Below are 26,319 nucleotides of genomic sequence, written 5' to 3' on the forward strand. Positions count from 1 at the left end.
CAATGGGAAAGATGAGTTCTTTAACCACCAGTAGTATCCTTAATGACAGCGTTCAGAGCCATGCCACAGGGACATGCCCTTTGAACTCCATGTGGATCAAACAGTTCTTGCAAGAAATTTCTGCAGTACAACATTTTAGGAAAAACAGTCCTAGGCATACAGTATGTACTGACAAAAGGATAATGAGGGAAACAAGCCCAAAAGGTATCTGCCAGGCTATCTTAACTAAAGTTTAAAGCAATAGACATTTGTTCAGTGAGATTAATGATCCGAGGATCAGTTGCAGCAGTTTTAACAACCCCCCACTTTCCCTTCTCCACATCTAGAATCAGACATTTTGCAGCCAACGTGCACGAGAAAGAAAAAACACTCCCAGCACATAGTTAACCCTTTGATTGCCACTCACATTAACCTCTTCCTGCCCAGTGCCATTAGTACAGTGTCACTGTATTGGTGTCACTGGGGATGTCAGTGGCATTAAGTTAGTTACCCCTCTGTGTCAGAATGTCTACCGCAGTCCCGCTAAAAATCGCTGATCACCACCATTACTAGTAGGAAAAAAAAAAATAATCCCAATATCTATACCGCCATTTGTAAACGCTATAACTTACACATAAACAAATTAATTTACACGTACTGGGATTTTTTTTTAAGCAGACATGTAGCAGAAAACATTTTGGCCTAAATTTATGATGAAATTTGATTTTTAAAATTTTTTTTTACTGGACATGTTTAATAGCAGAAAGTCCAAAAAAATTTTTTCTCTCAAAATTGTCGGTCTTTTCTTTTTTGCTTATAGCGCAAAAAATAAAAAAAGTCACAGGTGATCACATACCACCGAAAGAATGCTCAATTTGTGGGAAAAAAAAGGACATAAATTTAATTTGGGTGCAGCGTTTCATGACCGCGCAATTGTTAAAGTAACGCAGTACTGTAACGCAAAAAATGGCCTGGTCAGGAAGGGGAGTAAATCCACTGGAAGGCAAGTGGTTAACCCTTTGAGGACCAAGGGACGTATCTGTCCCATGTTTTTAATTGCCTGTATCATCTGATTAAGAACTTAAAATACTTTTTCTTTTTTAGTTTGAGTCAAAATATTAGTTCTTATCAACAAATGGATCTAGCTTTTTGCCAATTATTTCATTAAATGGCTTAGTTACAGCAACTGAAGTGTACGAACTTTAAAAACACAAAATTGATTCTTTTGGCGTTCCGTAATCTTATGGTCCTCAAAGGGTTAATGGATACTTTTTTTTTTTTTTTTTTTTTTTACACAGAATGTAAGCAAGAAAATCCAGTGGACTTGCTAGGGGAAGACTATGAGCACAAAATCACCATCAGTATATAGATGATGGAATCTGGTTATGTGAAATTAAAGAAGTCTACAGATAAACAACCAAATTCACAATGCAGTTAAAGGACAAGAACACCCAAAATTGATATACAAGCAACAGCATTTTGGGAAAAGAGGGGCACAGTGATCTCCTCAATGAGGTATCCAATGGGCCATTCAACAGAATTCAGTTCAGTCAACAATATCAGCATTGGGTGAACTATTCTAACCCAGGGATGGTACATCAGGCTGACAGAAATCAGCAATAACAGTTTTACTGAGTATCTAAAAAGTAATGAACTAATGATTGGCTCTTACAGGAATACATAAGGATGTGAAGATGTGTCACCTGGTTAATCTCACTTTGCAGCTGTAGGCTGTGCTGCTCCTTCTCTTCTCGCTGCTGTTGAAGCTGTTTGAAGTCAGCCTTGAGGTGCTGGTGTTTGGACTCCACCTCAGACAACTCCTCTTTAAGTTTCTGGTTGGTTTCACCCTTCTCAGCCAGTTCCGTTCTCAGAGTCTGTAAGGAGGCATCGCTGGCTGACAGTCGCACATGCAGTTGCTGACATTCCACATCCCTCTGGTTGAGGCTGACTTGCAGGTTCTTCTTGGCTGTAACCTCTTCATGTTGTTTCTCTTCCAACTCTGTATACTGCAGTTCTTTCTTTAAGAGTTTTTCCATTAAACCCTACAAAATGCAGATATTACAATGTATATCTTGCTATATTTGGACAGTGACAAATATGGTAAATTAGGCATCTCTTCATGCCAAAGTGAAGAAAAGCTATGCAAATTGTAGCAGTTAAAGTGGTCAAAAGTGTGTTAAACTAAAACCAACTTTGTTGATAATATTTATAAATAAGCCACTCAATTTATTGTATTATAGCTATACCTCTTCAGAAGGATAGGTGCAACTCTGTAAAAGAACTATTTAAAAAATGCAGTGTTCTTTACCCAGTCTCTGCATCAAAATAACTATACAAAAGCATACCCCTGATGTTGGTAAAAGGTTTCTAGTAGAGGGAATGCTCAGTGCAGGCTCATTCATTCTTTTTAGAAAATAATGCCTGTCCACCAAAGGGAAGACAGGAACTGCAATTATTTTTGATTGCCATTCCTTGCACATGTAGGAAGCTGTGAGAAATTGAGCACCTAATAAAGAAAGGTTATATTATGAAATTATATTCGTATTAAAAGAATATAGGAGTTCCTATGCTTGGCTGTCACTTTGATCCTATGGTTTTTAGGGCTCGTTCACATGTGTTGATTATGAAGAACAAAGTAATGCTCATTACGTCCCTTGAGCATTTATGAAGTGTTCATGACATGTTTACATTGTATTGATGAAGCACTGAAAAACCTTCAAGAATGCTTGATAAATGTCCATGAAAGTGTTGCTTTTCTAGTGGGAAGTGCTTAAAGGGGAAGTAATGTAGAGGAAATTTTCTACTTTGAGGCGTGGTAAGGTTGCAGTGTAATAGCAGACATTTTTGTGTTTAGGATACAGGCAAAAGGTGTTATACTTACCACCTTATTCCTCACTCCAGCAGTGTCCTCCAGCTGTGTGACTGGTCCAGCGCTTTAATGCAGCAGTGAGAGCTTTGTGATTGGAGGAGAGCCAGTCAGGAGGCTTTGACAGATCAAATGACTGCGCTTTGCACATTACACCTTATTTTTTTCCTTTTAAACATAGTGTCTTTTTATTTATGTTATCCCCTACTGGCTTTGGAGCAGAAAGGAAAGCATATTTTTAAAGCACGATTGTGGGAATTTTTTTTTTTTATGCCCAGCCTTAGGATACCAGCATAATTAGTAATACTTACCACCTTATTCCTCGCTCCAGCAGGGTCCCTCCAGCTGTGCAACTGGTCCTGCACTGCCACCTCTCTAAGGTGTTCTCAACCACAGAAAATACAAGGTTAAAGGATAAGGTCACCTGTCTAAAAAAAAAAACTAAAAATGCATTTTTTTTGCAGGTAAAAAAATGTGCATTACTATTTTTTTTTTGTAGGAGCCTGGAAAGCATTGCACCCATGATCAGCAGATTGTTGATGCAATCCTGTAGACTGTCATTGTCATTGCATGGGCAGGCAATGGCTGTCGGTACTTGTAGTTTATTTATTCACAGATCCCTGTGAATGAATGATGCGCCCATGTGGGTGGAGCCCTATACGGCGGTGTGCTTTTCAAATTGTGGCAGCAGGTGTGGGGAGAAGATCCCCAGCTCGCTGTCACAATGAGGGGGGATCGGCACGAGGCTGCAGGAGTAGGAACATGTTACATGTTTCCCCTTATAAGTGGGTGGAACATATAACATGTTCCCAAAGGTGTACTTATCCTTTAATAGGGTAAGTAATACAGATTATATTCCTGCACCCCCTAGAAGAAACACGCATTTAAGTCTTGCAGTGCAGTGAGTCCTACTGTAAGGGTAGATATTGTGGTAATCCTAGAGTTGGGCATTAAAAAAGTATGGCAGCTTTTTAAATGGACCCGTTAATGTTCCAAAGTGACAATAAATGAGAATTGTGTTAAGTTGGCAGAGCAATGACTGAACCACTGGGAACAACGGTTGTTTAAAATATGGACCTCTGGCAGTCAAACCACCAATTTCAGGAGTGTTGATCTCCCGCGTTCCCGCCACTGAGCTGCAGTCCTCTTGCCAACCACTATGTCACTACAGGACACAGTGAAGTGTCAGTTTTAGAGACATCAGCAAAGGCTCTCTCTTTAATGTAGTGGGGTTTGGAAGGGAAAGTAGTAAGTATTTACTATCTTCTTTATAGGAGCAGCACTTACTGGCAAATTTATTTAAGCAGCAAAGTCACTTTAACGTAAGCTCATCAAAGTGTACAGTATATATACCAAAAGGGTATATTTGTTTATTTTGCAAGGTGCATCTATGCTTTAAAAACTCTCATCAGAATGTCACCTACCTCATTTTTCTGTGATAATTCAGAAATAGAGCTTTTAAGCTGCTGTAGTTCCTGGACATAAACAGCAACCTCTTGTGGTCCCTTTGCAAGCTCTGCTTTCAGCTGGTTAATAGTGGCCTAAAAAAAAAAAAAAAAAAAAACACACGAGAGAAAGGAACAATGCGTGAGTACATTGAGAGGTTCAGACAAGAGGTTACAACATATGCACATATGGGAGAATACAGCAATTACAAGGAGCAGATGAAAATGAAGATAATTGCTCATACATATGAAGTAATCCAAAGATGCTTGTAACCTGAACAGTACAAGCTACCCTAATCAACAAATATATATTGTGTGTGATTTAACCAAGCACAGTTAAATACACTTCATGCTGATCATGCAACCAGCTGCTGCAGTTTAAAGGTTCTTTCCACTTGTAACAAGAAAGTAAAAAATCCTTAACTTGCAGGTCAATGAAGGTTGGCAGGGGCCTGATTACGCAGAGGCTTTGCCAGTACTCTGTTAGCAAAATATAAAAATGCAGCTCTAATCAGAGGATGAGGGCCTTTTACTGTGTAAAACTGCTGCAGCTGAGAAATCAAAACCTCTTGTTGAAAGTGGAAACACCTTTTAAAATGAAAGGCTGACCTTGCTGTCTAATCAGTCCTAAAAATAAAACAATAGAAGTAAAGTGAATTTTATTTAAAGCAATCCAAACCTACAGTTTTCATTATGATGTTTTAGACTCATACAGAAAAACTGTATTAAAAAAAAAAAACTGAATTAAAAAAAGTGGATAAAATGCATTCAGAATTTGAATCATATGCCAAGAAAGGTGCATACAAGAATGGTCTCCCAGAGCCACTCAAACGTGCACCTTACGACAGCCATGTTCACTGTACTCCTCCAAAACGATCTAACATTGTAAAACATCTACAAAACATGAACAAATACTGATTGTTTGAGTCTGCCCTTTAATCTGTTTTCATTCAGAAAATATTGATTGCCTATCCTGACCTATGTTAAGGTTATCAAACAATACACTTTAATGATGGATCTCCAACAAAATTTAAAGACAAAAGTCTGTTGCCAAACAAAAGATATTGACTGATACTATACATGGCTGTAATGTGATATCTTGATTTTCTGATTTTGGTACTTTTAAAAGAATTGAGTGTAGTATTCCAGCAGGGTAACGTATTCAAATATTACTGGCGTACCAGCGACAGACCTCATTTATCAAAATGTCTTAGGCAGCAACTAAGTGATCATTGGGTACATAATGTGGGAATTTAATAAAACTGGCGCAGACAAAATATGGAACAGATGTGCCAAGTAACCAATCAGCTTCGATCTTCAGCGTGAAAATAAAAAATAGAAACTTAATGGTTGTCATGCACAGCTGTTTCAGATTTTGGCTACTCCAAGCATAGTAAATTTTTCTTAATGTCTTCCTCAGACACTTTGAAAGAAGCCCAAAAATACCTTAAATAGTTCTTCCAGTTCAAAATTCTACCCTTTAAAACTTCCTCAGTGTTCACCACAATCATGAGGTATGGCAAAATAATAGGATTTTTGTACTCACTGCAAATCTGTCAGTGGGACATGAAAGTCTAAAGGGTCAGTTCACACTATGATGTTGCGGTAACGTGCATTTCTTTATTGCATAGCAATGCACGTTAAATACTTTGGTGCAATGTGGTGCCATCCAAGAAAAAAAGAAAAGACAGAAAACCAGGAACTGCCTGCAACTCAAAGTCATTTAAAGGAGCTTATGCCTGAAGCTTGCATCAGATAAGGCTGCAACATCCACCTGGTAAAACTTTGAAAATGTGTAAACAGAAAACGAGTTGGCAGCCCTGAAAATCTGAGAAATTGTAGCCAGATGCAGAAAACCCAAGAAACACTCACACATCTAATAAAGTGCATTGTAACATGAAATGGTGGTACCATGAGCTTAAACAACAATCCTTCAAAGCACCTAGAGATCTTGGAATGAGAAGATAGAGCGCCTTTATTTGGTCCATCTGAGTTCACAAAAGGGGGATCAGTTTTCCAGAATGAAGCAGTGGCTGGGAGATTGGCTTCAAACTTTCCTTAGGCAAGAAGGAAGTCCTGGCTTCACAAATACTAGAATACTACCCTGTGCAAGATCTTGAGAGTAGAAGGTGAGCCAAACTCGGGTGGCCTCTACATGGAGGCTCAGATAGCAGAGAAACAAAAGGGTTCTTTCTTAATAAAGAGGGGGAAGACCTAGCAGTATGTTCCATAGGTTCCTTGCTTTAAGCAAGATGGGTGCTCTTGCCACCAGTACCATCCTAGAAGATGTTGTCAAGAGCTAGTCTAAGGAGACACTGTCCCTTAAAGGCCATGCAGATCAAAATGCTTTTACCACAAGGGTTCTGCAGTCCAGGACTTTAGAAAAAATACCCTACATATTTGAACAGATATGAGACGCATGCAAGTAGTTAGAAGGGAAGCATTTTGTAAGCGAGGGATCAACCTCAGTAGCGATTAGAATCATTTAGCCAGAATTTATAATTGGCAGGGCCTGCCAATGTTAACAGAAAAAAGGATTCTCTCGACTTATCGGATGGGTCCTTAAGAACAAGCATGTCCAGTATAAGAACATTCAGCAGTGTGTTAAGGCAGGACATTGCCAGATCCATATAGTAGAACAGACCAGTTCTGTACAAAATCCATATGAAAAGGGATACAAAACTCATAGCCATTTAGTAGGGAGCCAAAAACAAGGACTTTGCAGCTTTAGGAAATTGGAATGGCTCAAGGCTAAAAACACCACTGCAACAGACTGATCCGCTGCATCAATAAAAGCCAAAATGGTCTCTCCTAATTTGAGATTAATAGCAGTAGACTCCTCAACTCCTCAAAGGCAAGCTCATTGGACAAGGATTGGAGAGACTAAGGCAGGGTTCACATTTGTGCGCTACAGTTTTTCTACGTCGCATTTCTATGTGTCTTTTACACTCATTTTTAGAGGAGTTGCCATTAAACTTTATTAAATCGGGCATTTTCATAACAGTGCATCAAAGTACAGCATACTTCATCTTTGAAGGGCTTTCTCTAATTGAGTTTAATGACAGTGCACCTAAAAACACCTGTAAAACAAACCTAAAAGTGCAACACAGAAAAACTACAGCGCACATATGTGAACCCGGCCTAAGAATCAGGGTCTCTACAGCTGATGGCTCAGAAGGCACTAAGGTCATGAGGAAAAATCAGCTACATAATTTGCAAGAAAGGGTGCATAAAATCTTACATGACCACAGTAAAAACCTCAGCCGAGATGGCCCAGCCACAACCTACAGAGCCAAAGAGGAGTCAGAGGATGGAACAGACTCTAAAATCAGTACCAGAACCATTAGTACAGTGTTAACTTGGGGAACCTGGTACAACAGTACTGTCTTTCCCTGATGTCAGGGTTCAATCCCACAGTGTTAAGTACTTCTGTAATAAAACCAGCAGGAACTGGGTATAAAGGCAGCCAGTAACCTAAGCATTTGTGGTAGCTTCCAGCCAGCCAACTCAGTAAATAAGCCTTTAGAGACAGGGCAAGTGCTCCCTCCACAGCTAACTTTTACAGGAACAGTAACGCATAAGCCTGTGCCCGAAGGTCAATGTCAAGCCATCCTAGCACATCCAGCACAGCCGAGTTCAATGCAGTGAAAAGCCTCAATTGAAGAATAAAAACGGAGAAGTAGCAATAGAAAAAAAAAATAATTACACAACACAGCAGAGCTGTAGAAAAGATGTCCATCTTCCTAAGACAATAGCACTACTAAGACATACGGACAGTAGGAGGAGTTATCCTGGGACTGGCATACAATTTTTGGTTGCCAGTATCCAGTCCTTCTCTAGGTGGCAGTAAAACCCAAAGTTTTAAGACTTCCTGTGTCCCCAAATAGGTGAGCAAGGAATCGCATTTGTAGGATGATGAAAATTGTTCAAAAGTTTATGAATCTCATTCTGACAATGTTATGGCCATTTGATAAAATGTGGTAATTGAACACATATGTGAAGAATTGATTCAAGCAATCCCTTTCAGCCTATTGGGCCATAGGCAATATAGCAAGTAGAGAGACAACATAACTGTGCCCTGCTTACTTCAGGTCTGCTCTTTAATTGAATTCTAAGCATAGCTACATTGATAATGCCCACCCTCAGCTCTTTCCTTCATACAAGTCCATTTACAAGCTTCCCACAACCACTCATCCTAGATCAGGCACCTTACTCAAGCATGCTTTCAGCTCAACTCAATGTACAAATAGGTATCTGGGAACTATACTTGCTGAACCTTAAGACAATTTCATGTCCTACAAAAGAAATATAGATTAACTAAAACACTCTAATAGCCTGGAGGTGTCACTGAAATTTCTGAATATAATGTTATTAATATAAATCGTATACATTTTGAATGCAAACGTCTATTCAAATAGGGATATCTTTTGGACTGGAAAGTAAAGTTTTATTCATATTATAGACAGTGGTATAAATGTTACCTTGAATGGACTTATCTCCATTAGAAAGCAGACAGAGAGAAAGAATGACATATATGATGGATGAATGATGAAAGACAAATGACTAGCAGGCATCAATTAGGCAAGTGTACTCAAAATCATGAATGATGAATAAAACTTCTACTGACCATTTCTGTTTTGATGGATGGCAAAAAAAGAAACAAAAAACGGAGACCTTGCAACACATAACTAAAGCCCAACTGTACATTCATCAAAAACCTATAGTGAAACTTCACTTTCTCAATCAACATTGACTATTTCTAATCCTTATGCTGCTAGCATTAATACATAGATAGGCAAGTATATATCATAGGTACTTGTTTTAAACTTTATTTTTACATTTCTTCAGTTACTTCCTGGTTTCCATGCCTAGGCAAATTATGTCATACATCCCAGAAGCCTTCAAGAGGGGAGGAGGAGTTTTCTTAGCTAAGCACACCCTCCTGCCTGCATGCCAGAGCTAAGGGCAGAGAGATTCCAAGAACTAAATGCTACATGAATTATCTGCCCTTACTCAAGATGGTCACGGCCAGAAATTCTAAGGGGTGTTTTTAATGTGGTTTCATAGTAAAATAAAAAAATGGAGACATGGATAGATGGGGGACTTTGCTTTGAATATTAAAAATTAATTAAAACAGTGTTTTTGGTTTGAGGTGCTCAGATGCAGTGAAGTTCCACTTTAAATGTTCAACTCAGTGTGCTATAAATTATAAACCTGTCTAGCTGGAGCACAAAGTCTGTTGCACAGGCAGCAGGCTTTAGAAATAGAGAGCAGTTGTGCTGGGCATAAGAGCAGCAGCCAACAAGCCCCCTGTTAAGTTACAGCTAGAGCTAAGTAATGAGTAGCAAGCATGAGCTTTATGTGAAGCATCTAATTTACAGTTTTTAAATTAGCACTAAATGATTTTATTCATGAAAACAAAGCCTTAACTTATAGAAGTGTAACAAATTTACTTTTTCTGCATCCCAACATTCTATTAATTTGCAAGGTTTGCATATTTGCATGGTAATTTATCGTGACTATATTCTGTGACCAACAGTCTGGTGAATTCTTAAGTAATTTGTCAAGCATAAAGGCAAAGATCACTGACAGATACATTTCTGGGAGGATAAAAGGAAGAAGAATGTCAATGGTGTAGGTGGAAACAGTAAAGGGTGCACCTGCCACTAAATGAATGGTCTATTTTTCTGTTCTGCTTACTATTTACTTCCCCCTGGCATCCCTATTATAGTTTCATGATCCAGGGTGTGTTTTTCTTTCCCTGTACTAAAGGAAGAAACAAAGTTGACAAGACCATGAGTAAGCTTATGTGGACAATCATTTTCCCATATGCAATCAGAGTATGTTGACTAGCATGTTTAATTTTTGCACATGTTCACTAGCAAAAATGAATAATTTCTGAAGGTCACTCTCTACTACTCTGCAAAAGGACATTGTAGTGGCCTGGACATTCAAATACATCTTCCCATAGTTTCTAGTTTTTATATATCTCAAGGTGAAGAATATATATTAAAAAAAAAAAAAACGAATTGGGTAAATTGGTAGCCGAGATCCCTGATCATAAGGCCTCGGGTTTAGACGGCCTTCGTTCTGAAATTTATAAAAGCTTCGAGGACATCTTATTACCGGAACTACTGGAGGTATTAAAGTCAGCTTCTGACCTACGCTGTCTACCAGTCTATGAACGAGGTGTAAATCATTGTGCTTCTGAAACCTGGAAAAGATTGTTTGCACTCTGAATCCTACCACCCCATTTCCAAACGGAACTCGGACATTAAGATTCTTGCAAAAGTGCTGGCCAAACGCTTGAGTAAGGTTATGCAACACTTGGTCCACCCCGACCAATCGGGATTTATACCCACCAGATCAACGGCTGTTAACATCCATAGATTATTTTGAAACCAATGATTACCCTCTGATAATATGGGACATAGGGCCATCTTATCACTGGATGCAGCCAAAGAGTTAGATAGTGATGAGTGGCCCTATCTGTGGGAGGTATTAAGGCTTTTTGGCTTGGGAGACCACTTTAATAGATGGATGCAGCTATGATATTCTGCCCTGAGAGCCACCATGCTGATTAATGGATCACATTCCGATTCCTTTCCCCTGTACAGGGGACCTCGCCAGGGATGCCCCCTTTCCCCCTTTCTATTCGCCCTGGCGATAGAGCCACTGGTGGCTGCCATCTGGCATTCGAACATCATAGTCTGTTTCAAAAGAGGGAATTTAGAAGATAAAATTGTCTCTCTATGCTAATGATGCCTTACTCTTTTTGGGAGATACTGACAGGTCCCTTTCTTCTCTTATGTCTAATATTTCTACATTTGGATCCTTTTCAGGATTCGCAATTATCTGGGAAAAGTCAGTACTTCTCCCCCTAGATGGCCAGCAGGTGGAGCTCCCCCCAGGTGCCTAACAGATAACAATTGTCCCGGCATTTAAATTGTAGGAGTCTGGGTTCGCCCAAGGGTACAAGATTATCTGCAACATAATCTGCAAAACTAAGAGCAAGGTGTGGTGTAAACTCCCATTGTCTGTTGTTAGTCGCACAAACCCTATTAAAATTATCTGGGTTCCGCAGCTGTTGTATATTTTACACAATTCATCGGTATGGGTGACACAAAAGTGGCTTAAACAAATTGACTCTCTATCAAAATTTGATTTGGAAGGGGAAACAACCTAGAATTCACTTGCCCATCTTACAGCTACCTATGGATGGTTGAGGACTGGCAGTCCCATCTGCCAAATTGTATTTCATGCAACCAAGCTGCAGCATTTCTCTGGGTGGGGAACTAGTAATGAGACGGATCCCATTCAAGGTACTCTGCTACCTAGATTGAATCAATATCACCCGATTGCAATATAGGAAGCAGGTGAATTTTGGAGCTGCTCACAATACTCTACACTAATACTTATGGCTAAGGTGTGGGATGAGATGAAACGACTTATGAGATACGATGCAATCTCCAGATACCACCTGATTTGGAAGGGGGGAAGACTAGATGAGCTAGGCAAACTGCAGGGTTTTGCAGGATGGCCCTCTAGAGGGATCCTCTTTCTATACCAGCTGTACAATAATAACTAGCTGAAGTCCTTTAAAAATTTACAAGAGGAATTTAACATCCCCCTCTTGCAGATTTTTTCAGTATCTCCAGATACATTACGCCCTTGCTGTTCAAGCCAAGTCGACAGTCCTTACACTGATCCCGACCCCACTTATTGATTAATTGGAAATTACTACTAATATGAAGGGTCTTATGTCTTTATATAAATCTCTTTGTAACTCTCAATGTAAGTTGCAGTTACTGGGAAGATGTGGATGGTCAACTGATATTTCCACTTTAGACAACGAATTTTGGCACTCAATTTTGGAACAGGTTCCCTTGGTATTCATCTCTCCTAAACAGAGATTGTCACAACTATTTCTCAATCATAGGGCTTACAGAACACCCCACAAGTTGCTTAGGTGGCACCGCAGAGAGACCTCGAATTGCCCTTGATGTGGGGGAGTACCTGCTGACCATCTGTATATGTTTTGGAAATACCCCAAACTAGTGTGTTACTGGAGTACTGTCCTTAACACTATTAATCAACATTTCAAGTGGCTTTGAATAATTATCCTATGACATGTATACTGGGGTTCCTCGATGAAGAACTATATACGCCCCAGGTCAGAATCACTATTACTAGATTTTTGTTCTTGGCACGCAAATGTATATTACTAAAATGGCTTGAACCCACACCCTCTACATTTGAAGAATTGCAGACGTATGTTAATTCTAACTTGATGAAAGAGAAATATATCCTGAAGCAGCGAGGTACTCCCTTCAAATTTCATAAGATCTGGGATTCATGGCTTCAAACTCCTGGCTTACTCCCCTTAGCCCTTATGTCACTGCGCATTCTACAATGCTAGTTGCTTCATGATTATGGTCCCTGTTACTAGAGTAACAGAATTATATGGCGATGCCATTTGGTAGGAGGGCAAGAATGAGGCGAGTAGTTTTTTTCACTTTTAGTCTTTGTACTGTGTTGGTCTCTAACCTATATTTCTGTGGGTTGTATGAATGTTCTATGTAACTATACCTCACTTTAGATATGAGAAATCGAAGTAAGAAAGGTATAAACTGCTGTATTCTGTTTCATTGCTATCTATCAGCCTCAATGCCTTGGAGTGCTCTATCGGTATAATTTCTTGCTCGGAATTTAATAATGTATGTGTAAGAATATAATTGTCTTTTGTGGAGAGTCAATTGTCAGATTGTATGATTATTTTTTGGAAAAGTTGGTTTGGTTTTGTGGATTGCAAAAAGTGTAATATTGGAAAAAAAAGAGAACATATAAAAAAATGTAGGTGACAAATGAGAAGTGACAGCAGAAAACACAAAGCACTTAAAACATTGTACTTCCAAGAGTTGACTGCACACAATCTGACTAAATTGCGTCTGATCCTCTTCAGAATTAGTCCCAAATTAACAAACAAAATTATAGTTATAATGAACTGGTGTGTTTTGTTAAAAAAAAAAAAATGGAAATAACTTCTTTTTCAAGCAAATTTAAAAAATGCATGTAAGACATGTATTAACACACAAAAAGTGTTAAGGGGTCCATTATACTTGGTACAATGACTGTGTAAAATACAGATGTTTCCTGTCCACAATTATGTGGTCTTTAAAATTTTCCACATTTATAAATGTGGACCCCTTAACACTTTTCCTCTACAAATCTGCATTTCTTATCTACACCTCCTCCCTCCACGCCGCCAAGCAGGCCTACTTTGTTAACCTAATAAACACCCTCTCCTCCTGCCCCCGCCGACTCTTCTCCACCTTCAACTCCCTGCTCTCCCCCCCCCCTCCTCCACTCAGTACCTCTCTCACCGCCCACGAAATTGCCACCCATTTCCACAACAAGATTGACGCTATCCGTAAGGACATCGTCAACTTGCAATCTACCTCCCCACCTAGCCTCCTCGCCCCCGTCACCCCTTCATCTCCCCCCTCCTCTGCCCTCACAACCGCACTGCCCCCCTCCTCTCCCAATGCCCCGCCCACCATAACCCCCCCCGCACTGCACTCCCTCAGCCCTGTCACTACTGAGGAAGTCGCCAAAGTCCTCTCAAAAGCCCGCCTCACTACCTGCCCCCTGGACCCTATCCCCTCTCAACTCCTCCGGTCACCCCCCTCTTCCCTCATCCGCTCCCTCACCCACATCTTCAATCTCTCCCTCTCTACTGGCGTATTCCCCTCCCCCCTAAAGCACGCGCATATCACCCCCATCCTCAAAAAGCCCTCCCTGGATCCCGCGGACCCCAACAACCTCAGACCCATCTCCCTGCTGCCACTCACCTCCAAGCTCCTTGAACGCTTAGTCTACAATCGCCTAAGCTCCCACCTTACTGACAATAACCTCCTTGACCCTCTACAGTCCGGCTTCCGTCCCCTACACTCCACTGAAACCGCCCTCCTCAAAATCACTAACGACCTACTCAACGCCAAAGCCAAGGGCGACTACTCTGTCCTCCTCCTCCTGGACCTCTCCGCGGCCTTCGACACAGTTGACCACCCCCTCCTTCTTAATAAACTACTCTCCCTTGGCATCGGAGATGCTGCTCTCTCTTGGTTCTCATCCTACCTATCCCGACGCTCCTTCAGTGTCACCTACAATGGTGCCACCTCCCCCTCCCTCCCCCTCTCTGTTGGGGTCCCCCAAGGCTCTGTCCTTGGACCCCTTCTCTTCTCCATCTACACCTCCTCCCTGGGCAAACTCATACAATCTCACGGCTTCAACTATCACCTCTATGCTGACGACACCCAAATCTACCTCTCCACCCCTCACCTCACCCCCACTATCTCCGCCCGCATCACTCACCTCCTAAATGACATCTCAGACTGGATGTCGCTACATTTCCTCAAGATTAACCTCTCCAAAACCGAGCTTCTCGTCTTTCCCCCTGCCCACACCCCCCCCCCATCCTATCCATCATCACCAACAACTCCACTATCACTTCCGCCCCGCAAGCCAAAGTCCTTGGCGTCATTCTTGACGCGAACCTCTCCCTCCAACCGCATGTCAAATCACTCACAAACACATGCAGGCTCCATCTTCGCAACATTGCCAAGATCCGCTCCTTCCTCACCCCAGACACCACCAAACTTCTAGTACACTCCCTCATCATCTCACGCCTTGACTACTGCAACTCCCTCCTCACTGGCCTACCCAAGTGCAGGCTCTCCCCGCTCCAGACCATCCTGAACTCAGCTGCCAGACTCATCCACCTTACCACCCGCTCCACCTCTGCCACCCCCCTCTGCCTCTCCCTCCACTGGCTCCCGATTGCCCAACGCATCAAATTTAAACTCCTAACCCTGACCTACAAAGCCGTTCACAACACTGCCCCTGACTACCTCACCAATCTGATCACCAGGTACCACCCTACCCGTACCCTTCGCTCCTCACAGGACCTCCTTCTATCCTGCTCCCTGGTCTCCTCCTCCCATGCACGACTGCAGGACTTCTCCAGGTCCTCCCCCATCCTCTGGAACTCACTGCCCCAATCCATCAGACTGTCGCCTTCTCTATTCACATTCAGGCGCTCCCTCAAAACCCATCTCTTCAGGGAAGCCTACCCCACCCTCACCTAACGGCCATCCTCCCTCATTCCTCCTACCACTTCATCCCCCCCAGCCACTTCCTACTGTACCTTTACCCCCTCCCTCCTAGATTGTAAGCTCGTAAGAGTAGGGCCCTCTTACCCCTCGTACGCTGTCTGTCTTTGTTGTACTGTGCCATGTATTGTCCCCCCCCCTATTGTACAGCGCTGAGCAAACCCTTTGGCGCTATATAAACTCGTAGTAATAATAATAATAATAATAATAATAATAAAGCACTGTGGTGTGCTTTACATATGTGTATTGAACGCCACTAACTTTGGGATGTCAAGGCAGCGGATTGCAATAAAAATAAATGCGAAAAAAAGTTGAGAGATGGGCCCAGTCACCTGACCTATAAAAGCTTTTCTCCAATTTTTGGCAGCTGTTTTAGGCAGAGGTAACTCAATAGGATACCATAGGCTTCATTTTATGAATTGGCAGCAAAACATAGGCCACACTATGGAGTAACCATGTGGATTGTAAAGGAGAGCAATGAGACCAAGAGCACATGGGAGCTGCCACGTTCCTTTCTGTGGTATACACTATAAAACCTCCAAACACTGCAATGCACAGCTAAAGACTTTATATTATGCCTAATCACCTCAATACTAACATGGTCAGTGCACAATATGAAGGGCATTTACTAGCTGCAAAAAAGTATGGTGACCATATTCATTAAAGTGTTACTAAACCCACAACAGTAAAATCAGTCTGTATATGCAGCATGCTTGTAGTACTCACTGTGGAACCTGAGGGGTTAATCCTCTTCATTGTGTAAAAATGCTGTTAGATACTAACTTGTCTGATCCTCCCCTTCTTCCAGTGCCGCCTCCCCCCCCCCCTTATCTCCTGAGAAGACATATTGTGGAGACACTCTGCACATGCTCAGTTTGGTGTGTATTGCTAGAGAGGTTTTTTTTTTTTTACTGGGAGAGTGCATGTGATTGGCACAGGGGCAACCAGCACTGTCTAGACAAAAGGTCAGTGGTTCTGCATCCTCCTAGAGCAGAAAGAAAACTCCTCCGACAAGCTTTAACCAGTGTTCTGTTGGACACGGATAGAAGTCACTCTAACTGCTGATGAGAAAAGATATTTAGCAATTTATATTTACTAAAATAATTGCATTTCCATGTTCTCTGTACTGTGGGAGACCAGATAGAATGAATGCAGGGGCCTGGGTTTAGTAACACTTTAATAAGGCTAAGCACTAATGGGAACAAACCTAAATCAGTATTCAACCCAAAAGCAAACATTTCTTATATTGCAGCTTACCAGTTTTTAGATGGCTTTTTTGTGATCGCTGCATTAGTTTTCTATTTTTAGGCTTTTTTTCTTCTATTTTCATGGTGATCTGACCAGTAAGTTATTTTTTTAAAAATAACAAGCTTTCTTCCAGATGTATCAGTTTACAGGGGTAAATTACCACTAAAAGGGTTGTCCACAATGACCAGCTTTTATTTCTTCAGGTAAAACCTTTACCCCAAAAAAAGGAGAAAAACTGTGCAGTAACCGACTAGGAATTGTGGGTTGGTGTTTGGCTTTAATCTGTTAGTGTATTTAAATCTCATAGTACATGTAATACTACCCTCACCCAACACTGACAATGCTGCTATCTGTTGTGCCCCCCTGTGCTCATCCAGAGTAGGGGCACTTTAATACAGGAGTTGTATTACTGGCCAGATCCCTAGGTGAAAACAGAGAGGAAAAGCATCAAAAAGAAAGAAAACAAATGCAGCAACTACATCTAATGATTAGTAAGCTACAATAGACTAAATTTTTGGTTTGGGGTTTAATACAGCTTTAATTCATATAAAGTATGACTTAAAAAAGCATGCCAAGTTTAGACTATACATGTGAAACTATGCTTTATACATAATGAAATAAAAAAGTATTTAATTTCTAGGTTTTTCATTTACCCCTTACACCTTTACTTACCTCAGCATTGGAGTTTTGTATCTGCAGCTGCTTACATTCATCTTTCAGCTTCTCTGACTCTTTCTCACGTTCCAGAGTGGTTTTGTCCATCAGTGTCTGTACCTGGATAAGCTCTTTTTTCAGCACGGCAACATCTTCAATTCCTGGCCTTTGGAGCTGTAAGGCAAGAAGACTATAACTATACATAAGGCTAGAAGATTTCTCAGGAAACCAAGTTCTACCTATCTTTCAAGGTTATGTATTATCACTTTCAGAAACATTGCTCCATTACACAACTATGAATAACCAGCCTGTGTCCTGTATTGTACAACTAAGCTATTTATATTACTGTATTCTTGACTCCGCAGGCTAAAGGCATACAGGAAATTCACCGTCTGATTTTGAATGTATACATGCATTTAAAGTGTAAATAAATCCCTGCAATGAATACCTCTTAGTTATTCATTTATGGTCTGTTAAGCACTTGCCAACCGAGCTATAGACGAATGACGGCTACAGCACGGTTGTCCAGTTCTGGGAGGGCATCATAGGACGTCCTCCCAGAACGCACCCTCCCGCGGGCGCGCATCCAGCAATCTCCATGATTGCTGTGTCCTACGGACACAGCTGATCATGTGATGTGGTAAAAAGGCCAATCACAGCGGCCTTTTACCACGTGATCAGCTGTGTCCAATGACACAGCAGATCACCAGTAAATGCAGTTGCCGGTTATCAGCTGCACTTTCCTCATGCTGTCACAGTGTGAGGAAAGTACTGCCGATAACCGGCAATTGTCAGAGGACGGATCGTCATCAATCATCAGTGCCCTGATGATCAGTGCCCATCAGTGCCACCCAGCAGTGCCGCCAGTCAGTGCCCATCACTGATGCATATCAGTGCAGCATCACCACCAGTGACGCCTCATCAGTGCCAACTCATCAGTGCCGCCTCATCAGTGGCGCCTCATCAGTAGCGCCTCATCAACACACATCAGTGAAGGAGAAAAATATCCTGTTTACCAAATTTTTTTAATAGAAACAAAGAAAAACATTTTTTTTTTTTCAAATTTTTTGCTTCTTATAAAGCCCTTTATAAAAGAATAGCCCCTTTCAGCACGAGGAGGAATTCTGCGAGGGCAACATAACCTGAGTAAGCCCCAGAGACACACAGAAAGTCATAACAGCAATGAAGAAGAGCAACTTCTTACCAAATGGTGTGCGCAAGAGTGCCAAGCCAAAGTGTTATGAAGAGCATATACAAAGCCTAACCAAGGACATGTCAAGACCAATTCTTTCAAGGATGCATGATCAGAAGACTGTTTAGCTATTATAGCAGGTGACCCAGTGAACCGTTACCTCTATAAGGAAAAGGACAACATATCAAAGCCCAGATTCTAGTTGAGTGTTGTAGGCTGAGGGGTCTGTGTAGAAAAGGGGTCCAAATAATGGAGCCAGACTCCACACATAGTGAGTAAAGTGCTAGTGACCTGCAGAGGAGAAACCAGGTGCTGGCTTTCATGAAGGAGTTTTCCTGCAGAACTGAGGGATATTTTTTAGGAGCAGCAAACGAAATGCACCAGTTTTGCTGCGGGGAAGGGATTACTGCAATGATATGAAGATTAGACCGAGAAATTTGGAGCAGAACAAGGTCGGGGGAGAAGGCTGCAGTGTCAGCTGCAGGAAAAGTGAAAGTATCAGTGTTTGGGCCTATAGTCAAATAATTGGCACAGGAGCCAATTCTTTGTTTTCTTTTTTTTTTTTTTTTTAAAAAGGTCTCCAAGGCACCCTGGTACATGAAGGCTCAGTTTCTGATTAAGGGTCTAATGATATAAAAAACAAGATGTGGCGAGGTCAGCAATACAAAAATTAAATTGAAATATGGAGGGTTAGGGGGAGTAAAACTTCATCACACTGCAGTTGTAATGAAGTTAGAAGATCCCATCTCCCACCATTCACCACATGGTGAAGTCACCTTATCGGTTAACCTATGATGTTGGCTTTAAGTTTACTCCAGCCTACTACCTTTGATAGAACCTACTGTACAGGTTTATTAGAAGATCCTTTGATGTTGCTGCAAATAATATGTATGCTAACACAACTTGTATGACTTCATCTTTTGTACCACAGTACTTTTATAAAACCCCTAAAAAATAAAGAATTTCTCTCATATAAGAGATTTAGTGGTATGTCTATAGAAGACCAAGCAGAAGTCAATTCTCTACAGCAGAATTCATGACAAGCCTACAGAAGGCTGGTTACTGCACCAAACAGTTCTTGGAAGCATTATGAGGCCTGCATTATTGAATAGATAGGGGTTACTGTGCAGTATTTTGAAAATGGTTGAAAACCTCAAGAGGGAAGGAAAGAACTACCCCTTTTAAAATGTTAACTGCAAGAAGATGTAAGTAAAAACAGTTTGCTTTGTGAAGCACAAAATAAGAATATGTAACATAGAAAAAAAAAGCAGAGAGAGGACAGCAAGAGAGCTCATTAAGCCTTTGATGGTGAAAATAAACGAATTCATTCTTTAAAAAAAAAAAAAAAAAAAAAAAAAAACACACAGAGAGGACAGCAATAGAGCTTTTTTGTGTACTTCTCAGAGTGAATTGAGATGTCAGGATGTCTTTGCATCATGTGAAGCAAATACTAATATATGTCCCTCTCTCACCCCTCCCCATCCCCCCTCAAGGAAACAGCACACGGCTTGCTGACAGAGCTGCAAAGGGGCCACTCTGAGCACACAGAAAGGTAAGTAGAACATCTTTTTTTACTTTAAACAAAAAATCACCTTTAGAACCATGTTCTTGCAAGAATTGTAATCTTGCAGTCTGATTAGGATGATCTATAAAATCAGAAAAATTCACCACTGATTTCTACAGTCCAGCTTGCGATTTTCTGGGCAAACGATAAGGCGGCAACAGCCGGATGCTGGACTGGTCCTGCCAAGGCAAAGGAGGAATTCAAAAGAGTCTCCAGAAGCCCATCAACTGAATCCTTATTATAGAATGGAATACTATCAATGGAAACAGACGAATGATTATTTAAGAGGAGATTGACTGTTCCCACTGTGGACCCACTGTGGATCCAGCCATTCTCACACTAAACTCCCCTTACATACAGTCAGGTCCATAAATATTGGGACATCGACACAATTCTAACATTTTTGGCTCTATACACCACCACAATGGATTTGAAATGAAACGAACAAGATGTGCTTTAACTGCAGACTGTTAGCTTTAATTTGAGGGTATTTACATCCAAATCAGGTGAATTTGGATATTTGCCTCCCACTTCTTAAGGGACCAAAAGTAATGGGACAGAATAATAATCATAAATCAAACTTTCACTTTTTAATACTTGGTTGCAAATCCTTTGCAGTCAATTACAGCCTGAAGTCTGGAACGCATAGTCATCACCAGACGCTGTGTTTCATCCCTGGTGATGCTCTACCAGGCCTCTACTGCAACTGTCTTCAGTTCCTGCTTGTTCTTGGGGCATTTTCCCTTCAGTTTTGTCTTCAGCAAGTGAAATGCATGCTCAATCGGACTCAGGTCAGGTGATTGACTTGGCCATTGCATAACATTCCACTTCTTTCCTTTAAAAACTCTTTGGTTGCTTTTGCAGTATGCTTTGGGTCATTGTCCATCTGCACTGTGAAGCGGCGTCCAATGAGTTGTGAAGCATTTGGCTGAATATGAGCAGATAATATTGCCCGAAACACTTCAGAATTCATCCTGCTGCTTTTGTCAGCAGTCACATCACCAATAAATACAAGAGAACCAGTTCCATTGGCAGCCATACATGCCCACACCATGACACTACCACCACCATGCTTCACTGATGAGGTGGTATGCTTAGGATCATGAGCAGTTCCTTTCCTTCTCCATACTCTTCTCTTCCCATCACTCTGGTACAAGTTGATCTTGGTCTCATCTGTCCATAGGATGTTGTTCCAGAACTGTGAAGGCTTTTTTAGATGTCGTTTGGCAAACTCTAATCTGGCCTTCCTGTTTTTGAGGCTCACCAATGGTTTACATCTTGTGGTGAACCCTCTGTATTCACTCTGGTGAAGTCTTCTCTTGATTGTTGACTTTGACACACATACACCTACCTCCTAGAGAGTGTTCTTGATCTGGCCAACTGTTGTGAAGGGTGTTTTCTTCACCAGGGAAAGAATTCTTCGGTCATCCACCACAGTTGTTTTCCGTGGTCTTCCGGGTCTTTTGGTGTTGCTGAGCTCACCGATGCGTTCCTTCTTTTTAAGAATGTTCCAAACAGTTGTTTTGGCCACGCCTAATGTTTTTGCTATTTCTCTGATGGGTTTGTTTTGTTTTTTCAGCCTAATGATGGCTTGCTTCACTGATAGTGACAGCTCTTTGGATCTCATCTTGAGAGTTGACAGCAACAGATTCCAAATGCAAATAGCACACTTGAAATGAACTCTGGACCTTTTATCTGCTCATTGTAATTGGGATGAGGGAATAACACACACCTAGCCATGGAACAGCTGAGAAGCCAATTGTCCCATTACATTTGGTCCCTTAACAAGTGGGAGGCACATATGCAAACTGTTGTAATTCCTACACCGTTCACCTGATTTGGATCTAAATACTCTCAAATTAAAGCTGACAGTCTGCAGTTAAAGCACATCTTGTTCGTTTCATTTCAAATCCATTGTGGTGGTGTATAGAGCCAAAAATGTTAGCATTGTGTCAATGTCCCAATATTTATGGACCTGACTGTAGGGTACAAGGCATTAAAATTATTAAGAAGAGGGAACGCCCTCTCTGAGATGGGTGAATCATTATATAAGACCCAGTCAGCTTGATCCAGAATAGTGAAACGCTTTCTACAAATAGCCTTCTTTTTCTTGCTCAGAAGAATACTGCAAGTGAGGAATGAGTAGTACTGGAAAATCCCCCGCCACCTCCGTTAAAAAGTTAGCACCCTCTTACCTTCAGCAAATGGAAGTGCGCTAGGCAATCCAGGTTCCAGAAATGACTACAGTCTCTGGGGTAGATCAGATATAGTACCAGAAAATTCTGCTTTAGTCAAACAGAATGTACTCTATATTGCATGCCTATGAGGCAGCCTGGATCGGTGTAAGACCTTGCTCCAGAATAAGAAAGCTGCTATCAGAGGTACTTGGAGTTCATCAAGGCTTGCAACGGAATTCTCTTTTTGTCCCATGTGCTCCTGCTCCTAAACTCCCTGTAATCTGTCATTGCTAAGAGATGGGGTGCTCAAAAAATGGATGTAGACTGAGGGGGTTCAACATGTCTATGAAGGAACTGCAAAAACCCAGGCGCTAACAGAGTTTCCATGGCTGTGTCTCCAGACCAACAAGTGAGACAGCAAACGATCAGCTTGTGTCCTTGACAGAAATGGCAGCTAGAAGTGCAGAAGCACTACGTCACTAGCTGGACAGGAACCTTTGGTAGTGAGGTGGAATAAAAGACTGACAAATTTTAAATAGGTCAATGTTATAATAAGGATACATATTAGGCCAAGTAAATGAGACAATAATAACCAGGGTAAATACACACAAGTGCAGATTAGCCCATAACCTGTACCCTCCAAACCACTTGTGTGCTTGACACTGCCATGTGTCTCCTATGATAAAAGGAAATACTGTAGTATCTACTGCCTATCCAGGAAACAACCCAACAAAATTTGTGTAGTCAGGAACCAGTATATAAAATGGTATAGTGAAACCCTGGCTTACTAGATCATGGTGGGCATACCCCCAGAGGGATTTTCAGGGTCTGAGCACCATAGGAATGCACCACAGCCATAGACCTGTACAGCATCAAGGTTCCAGCACCCACAGCAAACATTACAGGCCAATTAAGCAGTCAGTCCAACAAGAAAAGCAGTCCCATCATCTGGGGGGAGGGGGGCACTTCCCCGTAAAGATTTTCCAATGTCCAATCACCTGAGGATTACAGCATAAACAGTGAGGAACAGAAGTATTTGAACACCCTGCGATTTTGCAAGTTCTCCCACTTAGAAATCATGGAGGGGTCTGAAATTCACATTGTAGGTGCATTCCCACTCTGAGACACAGAATTTAAAAAAAATTCAGGAAATCACATTGTATGATTTTTAAAGAATTTATTTATTTATTTGTCTTGCACTGCTGAACATAAGTATTTGAACAGCTGAGAAAATCAGTGTTAATATTTGGTACAGAAGCCTTTGTTTGCAATTACAGAGGTCAAACGTTTCCTGTAGTTTTTGACCAGGTTTGCACACACTGCAACAGGGATTTTGGACCACTCCTCCACACAGATCTCCTCTAGATCTGTCAGGTTTCGGGGCTGTCGAAGAGCAACATGGAGTTTCAGGTCCCTCCAAAGATGTTCTATTGGATTTAGGTCTGGAGACTGGCTAGGCCACTCCAGAACCTTGATATGCTTTTTACGGAAACCACTTCTTGGTCATCCTGGCTGTGTGCTTCGCGTCCTTGTCATGTTGGAAGACCCAGCCACGACCCATCTTCAATGCTCTGACTGAGGGAAGGAAGTTGTTGCTCAAAATCTCACAATAAATGGCCCCATTCATCCTCTCCTTAATACAGTGCAGTCGTCCTGTCCCCTTCGCAGAACAGCACCCCCAAAGCATGATGTTACCACCCCCATGCTTCACAGTAGGGATGGTGTTCTTGGGATGCAACTCATCCTTCCTTTCCTCCAAACACGACGAGTGAAGTTTAGACCAAAAAGTTCTACTTTGGTCTCATCTGATCACATGACTTTCTCCCATGCCTCCTCTGGACCATCCAGATGGTCATTGGCAAACTTCAGACGGGCCTGGACATGTGATGACTTGAGCAAGGGAACCTTCCGTGCAATGCATGATTTGAAACCATGACGGCGTAGTGTTCTACCGACAGTGACCTTTGAAACTGTGGTCCCAGCTCTCTTCATGTCATTGACCAGCTCCTCCCTTGTAGTTCTGGGCTGATTCCTCACCTTTCTTATCAGTGATACCCCACGAGGTGAGATCTTGAGTGGAGCCCCAGTCCGAGGGAGACTGACAGTTGTCTTTAGCCTCTTCCATTTTCTAACAATTGCTCCAACAGTTGATCTATGTTCACCAAGCTGCTTGGCATTTGCCCCGTAGCCCTTTCCAGCCTTATGGAGGTCCACAATTTTGTCTCTGGTGTCTTTTGACAGCTCTTTGGTCTTGCCAATGGTAGTAGTTGCCATCTGACTGACTGTGGGGTGGACAGGTGTCCTTAAAGAGCTCAGAGAGGTGCTACTAAGTCAGATTAATGAGTGGAGTAGAGGTGGACTTTTTAAAAGGCACAGTAACAGGTCTTTGAGAGCCAGAATTCTTGCTGTTTCTTAGCTGTTCAAATCCTTATGTTCAGCAGTGCAAGACAAATAAAATCTTTAAAATTCATACAATGTGATTTCCTGAATATTTTTTTTTTTTTAATTCTCTCAGAGTGGGAATGCACCTACAATGTGAATTTCAGACCCCTCCGTGATTTCTAAGTGGGAGAACTTGCAAAATCGCAGGGTGTTCAAATACTTTTGTTCCTCACTGTATGTGATGGTTCTAAGAATCAACTCGTGTCCTGTACTGTAAAATTAAGAAAATATTTAACCCACAGCACCATACAGAAAATAGATATTATGCTAACCTCTTCTACCTCCCTTCTTTTCCAGCACTGCAGCCTCCATTAGTCTCTTCAGCATTTGACACTTCCAGAAGTGCTGAATGTCTGAATGGGCGGCACAGTGCCTTAGTGGTTATCACGTCTGCCTTGCAGTAAATGGGTCATGGGTTTGATTCACGACCATGGCGCCTCCTGCATGGAGTTTGCATGTTCTCCCTGTGCTTGCGTGGGTTTCCTCCCACACTCCAAAGACATGTTGGTAAGTTAATTGGACCCTGTATAAATTGTCCCTAGTATGTGTATGTATGAATGTGAGTTAGGGACTTTAGATTGTACACCCCTTGAGGGTTAGGGACTGATGTGAATGTACAATATAAATATGTAAAGCGCCGCGTAAATGGACGGCGCTATGTAAGTACCCGAAATAAATAAATAAAATAAATAAATAAATGTCTGTGGCCCCTGCAGGGCACCTACTGTATGTCACTAGAGGACCCAGCTGTGACATAGGGATCCTAGGATGGAACCACAGTACACATGTGGGGACACAGGTATTCACATACTTTTGGAAGTGTTGCATGCCAGAGAAAGATGGAGGCTGCAGCACTCGAAGAGAAGAAAAATAGTAGACATGTGCCACCAGACATAGGAGTATAATGGCTCTTCTCTTGTGTGGTACTATGTGTTTGATTTTTTTTTAGCAACTGACAGTCTTTTTAAACGGTCTTGTTTAATCATTTAAAAAAAATTGTGCTGCGCAATTTTTATTTTTACATTTGAAATATATTTGTTTATTGTTTTATATATTATTTTTTTTTTTTTTATATTTGACATCAGTCTATCTTTTAAACTTCTTCAATCCTTCTCATAAAGGCACTCCCTCCTTGATACACATTAAACCTTAAAATGTTAGTTATGTAGACAATTTATGTGATATCCCATTTCTAACAAAAAAAAAAGCTCTAACAATATTTACCAGGTCAGTTTTCAAATTTTCAATCTCCTGGGATTTAGACTTCAACTCCCGTGTAAGACTTTTTACACTGTCTTCTGTTGCAGCATGCTTTCCTTTCTCTTCATCATATGTCGCTTTTAGCTCTGGATAAAAATAAAACATTTATCATAATTTATCATGAGACAGACTTTTGTATTCAGCTGTTCCCGGTCACTATCTAGGAAAAGAAAGCCAAGACAACCAAGCCCTGTACATAATATGCCTGGGTAGAATCACCTTATGGTTACTGTGGCAAGAGATTCAATTCTTTTGAACATGAGCTTCTCATGTTTGTGTAGTCCCTTTAGTTTAAAACATGACCTCAATAAGGGTAAGGAT

The 26,319-nt window shown here is 41.4% G+C and overlaps 1 protein-coding gene across 2 annotated transcripts in view; it reads right to left on the bottom strand.

Annotated features, from left to right (window-relative positions):
- Window positions 1-26,319, bottom strand: part of EEA1 (early endosome antigen 1) — a 157,950-nt gene that overhangs the window by 75,428 nt on the left and 56,203 nt on the right. For both annotated transcript variants that reach the window (XM_089652665.1, XM_089652664.1), the window contains 4 exons: window positions 25,963-26,084; window positions 17,382-17,537; window positions 4,270-4,386; window positions 1,683-2,021 (listed from right to left, as the gene is read on the bottom strand). In XM_089652665.1, the coding sequence (XP_089508791.1) occupies window positions 1,683-2,021; window positions 4,270-4,386; window positions 17,382-17,537; window positions 25,963-26,084 (734 nt within the window). The remainder of the gene's footprint in view (window positions 1-1,682; window positions 2,022-4,269; window positions 4,387-17,381; window positions 17,538-25,962; window positions 26,085-26,319) is intronic.

The sequence above is a fragment of the Staurois parvus genome, unplaced genomic scaffold (genome assembly GCF_062004578.1).
Source record: "Staurois parvus isolate SC_StPar_1 unplaced genomic scaffold, SC_StPar_1.0 ptg000025l, whole genome shotgun sequence".
Lineage (NCBI taxonomy): Eukaryota > Metazoa > Chordata > Amphibia > Anura > Ranidae > Staurois > Staurois parvus.